Source organism: Mustela erminea, chromosome 6, assembly GCF_009829155.1.
Source record: "Mustela erminea isolate mMusErm1 chromosome 6, mMusErm1.Pri, whole genome shotgun sequence".
In the NCBI taxonomy this organism is placed as follows: Eukaryota; Metazoa; Chordata; class Mammalia; order Carnivora; family Mustelidae; genus Mustela; species Mustela erminea.
The window spans coordinates 48,392,013-48,404,132 of NC_045619.1; the positions used below are offsets into that span (position 1 = coordinate 48,392,013).

General features: G+C 40.9%; 1 protein-coding gene across 14 annotated transcripts in view; it reads left to right on the forward strand.

Moving 5' to 3' along the window:
- LOC116593182 overlaps positions 1 to 12,120 on the forward strand; it is a 151,048-nt gene that overhangs the window by 39,155 nt on the left and 99,773 nt on the right. For 13 of the 14 annotated variants that reach the window (XR_004286806.1, XR_004286804.1, XR_004286805.1 and 10 more), the window contains one exon: positions 7,309 to 7,501. Coding sequence is in view for 8 of the 14 variants with exons in the window: in XM_032347104.1 (XP_032202995.1) it covers positions 7,309 to 7,419 (111 nt within the window). In the remaining 6 variants the exon portion in view is untranslated. Of the gene's footprint in view, positions 1 to 228; positions 1,112 to 7,308; positions 7,502 to 12,120 lie in introns of those variants that run through there. The other variant, XR_004286801.1, reaches the window with a different exon arrangement.

The window sequence follows — 12,120 nt, forward strand, 5'->3', positions numbered from 1 at the left end:
GCTCTGGTCGTGGTCTCAGGGTCCTGGGATCAAGTCCCACATTTTGCTCTCTGCTCAGCGGGGAGCCTGCTTCCCTTCCTCTCTCTCTGCCTGCCTCTCTGCCTACTTGTAATCTCTCTCTGTCAAATAAATAAATAAAATCTTAAAAAAAAAAAAAAAAGAGGACAACTTGACAAAGGGACCACCAGGCTTTTTCCTGGTCTCATAAAATTTATAGGTCATGGCAGAGAAAACTATCAAACAGATAACTAGAGAATTTGTTACACTGGTCATAAATGAAACAATAAAAAGTGTAAGGTATTATGAGAAAGAATGACTAGAAGAACTTAATTTAACCTTGGGGATCAGGAGAGGTAGCTGGTAGGTATGGCCTTGCTCAGTGTAAAACAACAATAAACAAAACTAAAAAGGCAAGGCATAGCTCATAGTTGATAAGCAGCACAATTCAGATATCAAATATTCTTAATTGAGTGTGGCCTTTAAAACACATGTTGATTTTCACTATTAAGCTAATAAAGCAAACCAGAATCAACAGGACACTAAAAGTACTGACTGGCCTTAGCTACTGAAGGACTTCTGTGAAAGATGGTTTTTAAGGAAGGGTGAGTCTGGTGAGTGGGCAAAGAACAGGGAAAGAATGGCAGGTCTAGGAGACAAGTTGAGAAGGCGTCGGGATTAAGCAAGAGGTAAACAAATGCTACAGGCTAAGAAGCCCGTGAGGAAAACTGGCATCAAATTCACAGGAAATGAAGCATGCTCTGAGGCAGCAGGAAGTGAAGCCCTGGGTGAACCTCCAGCAGAGGAATCTGACCTGGACAGGAAGTGAAGGGCACCGTCTGAGGAGCAGGAAGGGGAGGTTGTTTGTTGTGTTGCTCATAATGAGGAAAATAAGTATCAGTTACTAAACTTTTGCTAAAGCTTCTGTCCTGTTTGGGATTTTAGCAGTTTGGAGATTCTCTAACAAAATATTCTGGCCTTCTGGGAGGTATTTGTTAGGGAAAAGAACAGAGAGAGGAAAGATTGGAGTGTGGGGGATTGCTATGGAGATGTCTTGCCTGGGCTCCCTTCTGGGGAACACAAGATCTCTGTCTTGGATCCAAATCAGAAGGAAGTAAGTCTCTCCCCACCCCCACCCCCGCCCCAATCTCCCTTTTCATGATGAAGTAATTCACATGTGACACTTGGTTGAGATAAACCTAATTCGTGTTATCAAAGTTTGAGGAGTGGGAAATACTTAAGAAGTTGTTTGTTGGTGATTATATGGATAATTTATTCTGTTTTGACTGAAGAAGGAAAAGGATAAAAGAAGCCAAAACCCTCACCAACTCCCCTAGTTTAACTGGGGGAGGGGAACACTCTGAGAAATTACCACTGAGAATATATGTAAATATAATTTTTTCTTTTTACCAGTCGTAAACAATGTGGTATGAGGAAAGATGGAAGAAATAAAAATAACCAACATTAAGTTAAAAGGGATAATTAGAGGAGCCAAAATAAGAGGTGAATGTTGCAGAGAATCTAGCTAACTTTAGAGACCAGAGGTTCTTTCAAACATTTCTGTTCAAGACACTGTGAGGTTTTACACGTTTCAGGATTTAACAAAATCCTAAATGTAAAGGTCTTAAATATACACAAACATTTTTTGCTTTTTCCTCTGAAGGGAGGAGATACTAGGAGATGTGTTCTTGGCTGTCATTTGAAGAATAGCTTCTAGTACATTTTATTTTCCGTTAAAGGCTCTGGAGAACAGTTGGCAAATAGAAATTGGTCCACAGAAATAACATAGCTTCCTGGAACTTAGGGGGAAGGAAATGGGTGGTTTCTTTAATTACTATAGTATTTGTGTGTGTGTGTATTATAGCTAAAGATAGCATTCTGGCTAATGTCCTTGGGGGGAAGGTGAATCTGGAAATTAATGAATTCAAAAGTGTATACAGTTGTGTTAAATTTGCTAAGTAAGACAGTAATGCTCTATGTTTTTAATATCCTGGCTAGATCAGAAAGAGTGGATTGAAATTTGTTCTCTGATATTTAATCAGTTTAAATTAAAGGACATTACTATTTACATATGGAGAACTAATGACTTTAATGTAGGCAAGAAAGCTTATTTACAACAAAGATGGGATTGGGGGTGGCAAGAGGAGTGTCGATAGGGCCTTAATTAATTGATTTGCTGATTATTTTCTGCTGGGTGTTATATAGGACTTTTACTAATGAGCAGAAGTAATAAGAATGCTCAGCAAGCTATTTGAACTCATTAGTAGTAGCAATAGCTTCTTAGACATCTTAAGATATTTTGGGATCCTTTTTAAATCCTCTTTTATGCTGAAATTGTGGACTTTATAAACTTGAAGAACTAACTATATTCTTTATGTAAACTTATTTATCAGCCTAGATCTGGGCTTCACATTTAGTGAAGTTGGAAAAAAATTAGATGACAGATTTGAATTTAAATAAAAATTCTAAATATCTCTCATAGCAATGCTAGGTATTTATTTTTTCTTTAAGACAATGACTGGTAATAGATACATTTATGCTCATTAGTATAGACTTCTAACTTTTCTGTTAGTTTACACATTTTTCTTAGAAAATCATGGTACTAAAGAAATTCAGAAATCTCCAGGAGATTCTGTGCAAATTCAAACTGATTTTTTTTCTTCCACATGTTCCTTTGTCATAACTCCTTGACCTGAACTTTTTACTTCGGCAAGTTTGTGAGTCCCATACAGTTTCTTCCTTAGGCATGCTCACTCCTGACACCAAGTTTTTGCTTAGCCTATGCCTCCTGCCTAGAATGCTGTCTCTTCCCTTATGCACATCCTTTCTCCATCTCGTTTTTGTCCTATATCTGCACTGGTTCGGAGGAGATGGTAAGCGATAGGGGTAGCTAATATTTACTAAGCAGGTGTCATGCTTTAGGTACTGTGTTGGCAATTTACATGCATTGTTTAATAATGCCCCCATTGTACAGACAGAGGAAATGAAGCTTAGAGAAGACTTGCCAGTAATAAGTGGTATAAAGTCTGAATATGAATCTACGTCTTTTTGTTGTTGCTGTTGCTGTCATTTCTAGACTTAATCATAGAGTGCCTTGAATTGCTAAGGCCTGATTTCCCTAACCAGATGGTCAGCTGCTGGCAGGCAGGGACCTTATCTTTTAGACTGCATAGAGTAGATACTCAATAGTTATAGCCTTCTGTTGAAATGAAAAATAAAATGTAAAATGTCAAAGAATTTTATAAATAGATCAAACATTGGAAGAAAGAAACAAGTCCCAGAAAACTAGTTTCTCAAAATCACTAGATGAAAGCTACAAGACACTGGTTCTGTGTGAGCTAGGCCCACCCCCATGGGTATCTAGAAATGGTGGGGGGGGGTGGATCTTAGGGCATCAGGATTACTGCATTTAGCAGGTGGAAGACAGGGATGTCACACGTCCTGCAGAAGAGGGGAGAGTTCTGTAACATTGCTGGTCCCCACCTGGCTTTACAGGCCAGTGATGGGAAATGTGGACCTGGAAGCTAGATAAAGTTCTGATCTACTTCCCCATTTTTCTAGCTTTGTAACTCCCATCATGTTAACTATGTGTCCTCTACTTCGGACATCCAGTTAGTGCCCAATAAAGTCAGTTATTACTCACTGCTTCCATGGAAGTGTCCCTGATGGCAAGAAATGATCTTTGAGGAGTGACAGACCTTACCAGACCAATAGTAAGAGTGTACGAATCACGATGTATTCGAAAATGGCTCTCAGACCTTGATGTGCTTACAAGTCTCCTGGAAATCTCATTAAAATGCAGATTCTGATTCAGGAGGTCTGGGGTACGAGTCTGCATTTCTGACGAGCTCATGATGCTGGTCCTCTTGTCTGTGAACTGTGGGTTCTAAAGTAACTTGGGGGAGCAGCTCACTTAATAAACAAATAATCAAGCATTTATTGCATGTCTATTGATTTCTTAAATTATAGAGATGGAGGTAATGATGGTTGGATATAAAGAGTATAGAATTTGGTTTCTTCACAGAAGGAACTTCCATCTGTTTTGCTACTTGAGAGAGAGAGAGAGAGAACATTTTCCATGGATAACCAATGAAGAACTATGTTTCTCAAGAGAAAAAGGCAGAGAAATACTTTCTACCTGTGTTTCCTCATTTTAAAAAAAGGGCATCTGAAGTACCCAAATAATTAATAATTTTAGAGGAGATACTGTAACTAAGTAAATTAAAGACTTGGCTGCTATTCTTGGCTGCAGTAGATGTAAGCCTTGCCTAGCTCAGGACTAATGTGAGCTGTGTTTTTGAGTTTTTCCGTGTGTGTATGTGGGCTGTTGTGTATGTGTGAGAGCTGGGAAGGGTCTGAGCTCTTTGCTTGGCAACTGCTTTCTTCAATATCAATAGAGAAGGGGGATCTAATAACTCCCTCCCAACCCCTAAAGACTCAAACTCTGAGTTAGGGGGCAGAAGTTCCTAGGGCAGCCTCGACTAGGAACTTTGCATATTTTAGGCAGTGGAAGTTATTTGAATATAGTCATTGAGAGAAGAGACTACTCATTATCCACTTAAAATACTTCCCGGCTGCAGCACGCTGCTGTACCGACGCCAAAGCAATTGGCTTTGCATTTGGCCAGCTGATTTAGCAAGAAATTTTGCAAATTATGCAGTCCTTACAGATGGTGCTGTTGGGTTTGTTAGAATGTTTTAAAACACTGACATACTTGACCATGAACTGAATTTCCAGCCTCTTAGAGCTACTCCAGCCAATTCTAGACTCTTTCCACAGGCAGCTGGAGACCAGGAACAGACTTTTCCTGCAACCTTATGATAAATGATTTCCTTTAAAAACCACTTGTCTAATAAAATAACTCGGTGGTAAACTTGGCCAAGGGGAACTCCTGGAACTTGTCGGTATCTTTGCTTATCTCTCAGTTGCTTGAGTAACATTTTAAAATGGTTCTTAATTGACTTTCTGGTGCTGTGCCTGGAGGTCAAGGAGGAGTATTTCTAGGAGGGATGATGAGTGTGCTGTGCCAGTGTGAAGTGTAAATCCCTGAGAGACGGTGATGAGGGTCTATGCCTGAATGTGCAGAGAAAGAACAGCTGGAGGCTGTGGCTTTCTCTGGAAAGAGGTTTCTAAATTTGCCTCTAGAAACTATTAGGAAGTTTAAGGTACTGTATTGTCTTCAGAGGCCCATTTCTTGCTTTGATCTTTGCAACGGGACTAGTCCTGATCTTTGCCGTTAATTGCTTGCTTGTTTTCTTGGTTTCTATTTGAATCATCAACTTTAATCAATCTCCCTCGATGCCCTTTTGGTTGTGCCTATTTTGGCTTTACGTAAGCAGCATCTCTGGATGCATGAATGAGGCAGATAAAATTCCCCAGGGTTACTGAACTGCCCTTCATCTATTTATAGCACTGCAATGAATTTACCATAGCCCACAGCATAATTCAATCACTCTAAGCCAGAGAGCAAATTCTGAATTTTTTTTTTAAACCTTTCCCAGAGGCATTTGGTATAGGCTAAGCTCAAAGGCACATAATTCAATCACTGGTTATTCAAGATAAGTCATACCTGGGCTTCTGTGATTACCAGATTGTCACTGTCAACTAGATGTTCAGCTCTCATTCCTAACTTTGTATTGGAAGCTGTGCAAAGTCTATTGTAGTCCCACGTGTGTGTGTGTACGTGTGTGTCCGGCAATGCAGAAATGGCAACAAAAAAGTATCTAGTACCCATTAAGGGACCGATGGGACAGCCCATTTGATAGCGCTCTCTCAGTCAAAGGCTCTTTCTTTCTTTCTTTCTTTTTTTAAGATTTTATTTATTTATTTGACAGAGATCATAAGTAGGCAGAGAGGCAGGCAGAGAGAGAGAGGAGGAAGCAGGCTCCCCGAGGACCAGAGAGCCCCATTCGGTACTCGATCCCAGGACCCTGGGATCATGACCCGAGCTGAAGGCAGAGGCTTTTTAACCCACTGAGCCACCCAGGCGCCCTCAAAGGCTCTTTCTTAAGAGAACTCTTGGCCTATAGCTGGAGCTATTTGATCTTTGCCCTAGGAACACTCCATTAAGGTCACGGCAGTGTGTCTTAGCACCACAGTTTCACATCGGGCCTTAATCTTTTCTGAATAGATGAGTTAGAAGGAGGCATTGTTTGGTTGATTGATTCAATCCTTCAAAAACTTTCACTGATGAACACCTATATTCCATCTTGGAACCATGGAATGGGGTTTCCCCGGCTTCTGATAGAAATCTATTCTTACCACCCACTATTTTGGCTCGCAGAGCTCCTGATACCTCCTCTTCTTGAGAACATGCTCCACTAAGGTGATTAGCTCTAAGCTAATTTGGAGTTACTCATTTGCTTTGCCTCTGCAGGGTCAGCCCTGCTTCTCCTAGCAAGGTGGCCGTTCCCACTTAGGAATGTTGCTCGTTTCGGTCACTAATTTCTTTCACTCAGGGTCAGAATGGAGGTTATGGATATAGTTGTCCTCCGATGTGACCTGTGATGGCTTTGGGATGTGTCCATGAGGCTAGGCTGAACTACATCCTCCTGAATTCCTTGTCTAGTAGATTCCTGGCTATAGTGAGCTACAAAGAAGATTCTTTTGTAAAAACCATCAGTTGAAAGCTTGGCAGCAAATATTGGGTGACATGCCCCCTCCCCACTCCCAACTCAACCAAGCACCAATCTAGGGGCTGCTGTGAAGGTAGTTTGCAGATATAATAACAGTCCCTACTCAGCTGATTTTAAATTAACCAAAGGGAGATTGTTCCTGGTGATTTAATCAGAAAATCCCCTGTTTTAGTGAGATATAATTGACACACAGCACTGTATAAGGTTTAAGCAGCACAGCATGATGGTATGATTAATACTGCAAAATTATTACCACAATGAGTTTACTTAACATCCACCATCTCATATACATATAGAAAATTAAAATCTTTTTTTTTTCTTGCAATAGGAACTCTTAGGATGTACTCTGTTAACAACTTCTAAATATCTCCTATGGCAGTATTATTAACCAAAGTCAACATGCCAGCTCAGTACTTATTTACCTTATACCTGGAAGTTTGTACTTTTGACTACCTTCATCCAATTCTCCCTCACCCCCGAGAAAAGCTTTTAAAAAAGAGGGTTTAAGACCTCCATGATGCTAGAGAGTTTACACACACGAGCAGAAGGAAAGTTGTAAAATCTTTTTCTACACCCTGGGACAAAACTGATGTTGGTGCTGCTGATCTGCTGATTTGCCTTGTTGGTGTGAAGCAGCAGAAGCAGCAGCTGGGCCTGAAATTGCTTTTCATTCCAGCTGGATCTTCATTCGATTTCACTGACGCCTGGCCAAGTGTGTGTACTCAACTCTAGGACTGAGAGCCCTGGCTTCTGCAAGATACTCTCCTCATCACACTCACTCTTCTGAGGTCCTAGCCTGTTTGTGATCTCTGCTTTCTGACTGCCCGCCCTGTGGATACCAGGCTGGCTTAACCGGTTCCTACATCTTGGTAAGGCACTTCCTTATAATAACTGAATGGATAGATTTTTAAAAGAAAAACTCTTTATGTTGGTTCTGCTTCTCTTGTTAAATTCTGACATGCTACATGAACTAAAGAAACAACTGTTTTCTTCAAATGTCATGAAGTTAGGCAGTTGGAAACCTAAATGGCCACCAACATTCATTCATTTATTCATAACAGTGCTAGGGTTGGCAATAGAGCAATAAACAAGGTAGAGTTGGACCTACCCTGGGAGGGCAGGAAAGTAGATGTTGAGCAATATTTACAAGGATAATAAGGTTAGCATGGAGCTGTCAGAAGGTATAAGTGGGAAATATGACCTACTTTGACATGTCAGAGAAGGGAAGTGAGGACTTGGAGAGAGAACAAGCAGTTTTTGAGAGAGTTGTTCATCGTGGCAGAAGGGATGAGGCCGGAGAGGCAAGGCATAGAGGGCCCCGCAAGCCAAGGTACTGATGTCTGACTTCACCCTGAGGGACAAACATTTCTTTCTTCTTCTTCTTTTTTTTAAGATTTTATTTATTTATTTGACAGAGAGAGAGAGAGATCATAAGTAGGCAGAGAGAGAGGGGGAAGCAGGTTCCCTGCTGAGCAGAGAGCTTGATGCAGGGTTTGATCCCAGGACCCTGAGATCATGACCTGAGTGGAAGGCAGAGGCTTAACCCACTGAACCACCCAGACGCTCCAAGGGACAAACAATTCTATTTACAAATCTTCATACTTCTTTTAAAAAAAAAGATTTTATTTACCTATTTGAGAGAGAGAGGGAGAGAGTGCATGCATACAAGTGGGGGGAGGGGCAGAGGGAGAAGCAGGGAGCTAGATGCAGAGGCTCCATCTCAGGACCCTGAGATCATGACCTGAGCCCAAGGCAGATGTTTAACTGCCTGAGCCACCAGGTGTCCCTAAAAATCTTCATACTTTTGAAGCCGGTATTTTTTTTTTTATTTTATGATATCCTAACTATGTTTCACTCTGAGCCTTTTAACATCCCATGGTGTTTGTGTGCTTGCTCCTGCCTCTGCTTTTATTCCTTTTAAGTTTTTTTTCTAGAGTCCTCTTATATAATTCACGATGCTTTTTTATCATGCTATTGTCACACTGGCTATTGTTACACTATTTTTAACCCATTCTCCTTCCTTATGCTTTGAATTCTCACAGCACACCTGGTAAGGGAAAAAGAAAACAAAATCTGAACTCCTAATATCAATTTACTTGACAGTTCCCTTGTCTCAATGATTATTTTCTGTTCTGTTAAAACTCACAGCCAAGGGTTCTGGGGGGTGGGCAGTTCAACTGCCTTCATTATTCCTGGCCTTCTGTGCCAACCTGAGTTGCAGGGAGTTCAGCCCTTCTTTGGGCTTTTAACCCCTTTTGCCTGCTAAGCACCCTGATGCTCTAAGGATTTTCTGAAGTAATTGAGCCACATACTATTGTTGAAAAGTGGGGCAGTAAATACCATCAATTCCATAGGCCAGAGAGATAAGAAAGACTGAACTGGAGAAGCTAGAACTTAGGTGACAAAACCAATCAGAACAAATCTGAGTAGGTTAAGCATGAGCTCAAATTTAATTTTGGTCTTTCTTTGCTCTTCTTCATTTTTCAAAATGCCCTCTTCAGGTCTCCCCTATAGCTTCCTTTGGAGAAGTAACGAAGTATGGAGGGGTGAACCAAATCTTAAAAGCAGACTGATTTGGGTTGAAAATCTGGTTCCACCATAGCCTATTCCCTTATCTGTAAAGTGGGAAAAATATTATCTACCTGTCAAATGACATGTGCAAAGCAACTAGCTTAGTGCTAGGTACATAGATGGGGTTTAGTAAATTTGCAGTATTAAGCACTATGATTTTGAACAAGGTGACTTACCTAGTAGCAGAAGGAGAGGGCTTAATTATTTAGCAGTTTACTCTTTCTTTTTACCCTTTGTACACATTTTTATACAAGGAGTAAGAAGCATCATTTGTTTTTTTTTTTTTTTTTTTTTTTAAAGATTTTATTTATTTATTTATTTGACAGAGAGAAATCACAAGTAGACAGAGAGGCAGGCAGAGAGAGAGAGAGAGAGAGGGAAGCAGGCTCCCTGCTGAGCAGAGAGCCCGATGCGGGACTCGATCCCAGGACCCTGAGATCATGACCTGAGCCGAAGGCAGCGGCTTAACCCACTGAGCCACCCAGGCGCCCGCATCATTTGTTTTTAAGAGCAGTATCAGATCTCTCAAGATCCAAGTCGGGAGTCAAGATAGATGGTCAGGTTCATGGATTATGAGGACACTTGTAGAACTTGCCCTGACTTGTTTAAAAGTGAACTGGAGTTGGGGCACCTGGGTGGCTCAGTTGGTTAAGTGTCCAACTCTTGGTTTCAGATCTCAGGGTCCTGGGATGGATGGAGCCTGGTATTGGGCTCTGTCCTCAGGACAGAGTCTACTTGACATTCTCTCTCTCCCTTCCCCTCTGCCCCTCCTCCTGCTTGTGTACATCTTCACTCTCTCTCTCTTTAAAAATAAATAATCTTTTTAAAAAGAGTGATTAGAGTTAACGAAATTTATTGTGGTAATTATTTAGTAACTAAATGGTAATATTAGTTAACTAAATTTATTGTGGTAATTATTTCTCAACATATACACTATCAAATCATTATGATGTATACCTTTAATACAATGTTGTATGTCAATCAAATTTCAATTAAACTGGGAAAAAAAAGACTGTTTAAACTGTTAAAAAAAAAAGTGAATTGGAATGACAAATTTTGGAAATAGTGGTGAGGGCTTTACAACATTGCAAGTGTAATTAATGCTATTGAATTCTGCACTTAGAAGTGTTTAAAATGGTAAATTTTATGTTATGCATATTTTACCAACACCACAACAAAAAATTAACCCCTCCCCCCACCAAAAAAAAAAAAAGTGAATTGGAGAGAGGCTTGCTGGCTGCATCTGAATAACTCCTCCTCCCACTCCCAAATGTAGGCTAGCTTAGTAATAACGTGACCCACTTAAGAATGAACGAACCATATAGGGACTATTGTTGCTGAGTGCTTCTAGAATGTGAGTGAGGAGGGTCCATACCTAAACTCATCATCTCTCAGATGAGGGGTTGGAGACGCTGAAAGTGTGACTTGCCAACAACTACACGTGTAGCGTGTCACTCCCCTGAAAGCTGACTGCTACAATTGTGCTATGCTATGCTACTTCACGGGAGCCTCAGAGCTATCAAAGCCTCTGGTTGCTTAAGTGGGGCCTTTTTCCTTCCACTTTTTCTCCAGGTGCCTGACCCTTGTCACTAAGCATCAGTGGCTCCAAGCTCTCAAACTGCAAAAGCCAGGACTAGGACACTGGGTGTCAGTCTCAGCTTAATCCTCCCACAGCTGAGCAGGGACAGGCCATGAGTGAGGTCTGATGATTCCACAGCTTCTGTACTGTTGTCTGAATTTCAGCACCAGCCCTTCACCAGGCCACTCTCTTTCTCCTGCTGGGGACTTTGCATATGCCATTCCCTCTGTCATGAATACTCTTCTCCACTTTGATACTTCCTATTCATGCTTCAGGTTTCAGGTGAAGCATCACTTTATCCAGAATGCTTTCCTGTCCCCCTAGTCTCTGTTAGCTCAGACTGTTATGTGTTTTTTTGGTAACCTACACTTTTTTGTAACTCTCACCTCATTTGTAATTATTTGTATTATACAAATACAAATGTAATTATTTGTATTATACAAATACAAATATTTATTATTTGTATTTGTATTATGCCTGAGGGCAGCGTCTTAGTCTTTCCTGTCCACCACTGTTTCCTGAAAACTTAGCATTGGGATGGCACATTTGTGTTCATTAAAGAAATAAAAACCCTAAAGATAAATCAGACCTGTCTTCTCGTGACAGGGAGAATAGGTTAATGATATACCTTCACCTGCATTAACAGGAAAGAGTGGCCAATGGAAGTAGGGCAGACATGGCCTTTAATCTGTAAAGACTGATCTGGGCACGGCACCAATATCAATATCCAGTTGCTATTCCAAGGCCATGTACAAATGAGCAGGGTGGAGGGACTGGCTTCGATCACCCACACCAGTGTTGCATGCATGTGAGAGTAAACAGTAAATCAGTAGCAGAGGGGATATAGGTTTGACACAAGGGAGCACTTTCTGGTAATATTAAGTGTTGTTAAAAATGGGTCATTATATAGAGGAGGAAGCCTTCCCTTGAGGGTTCAGAAAACAGGCCAGAGTTCCATTTCAGCTGGTTATTTTAGGCCTACCACAGGCAGCTGGGTAGACTAGACATCCTCATAGGGTCCAATCATTCCATTCCTCTGACCCTCTAAGAAAGCTATGGGTGTGTTTGTTGCCAATGAACATGCAAACAAGCACACACTCAAATGGGAGATGCTTCTAGCTAGTCCTGTGGCTGTAAATGTTGCTAGCCCTTTTTCTACTGAACATTCTGAATTCACCTTTTGTTTAGAAAATACTTCAGTCTTAAGCACAGCAAAGCTTGTTCTGTAAAGGACTAGTTCCATATTTCAAAGCGAGACCTGCAGTGCATACCAATTTAACTCTCGCACTGACATATACCTAAAAAAATAAGGAGGACACAAGCTAGGCAAGAGGATTC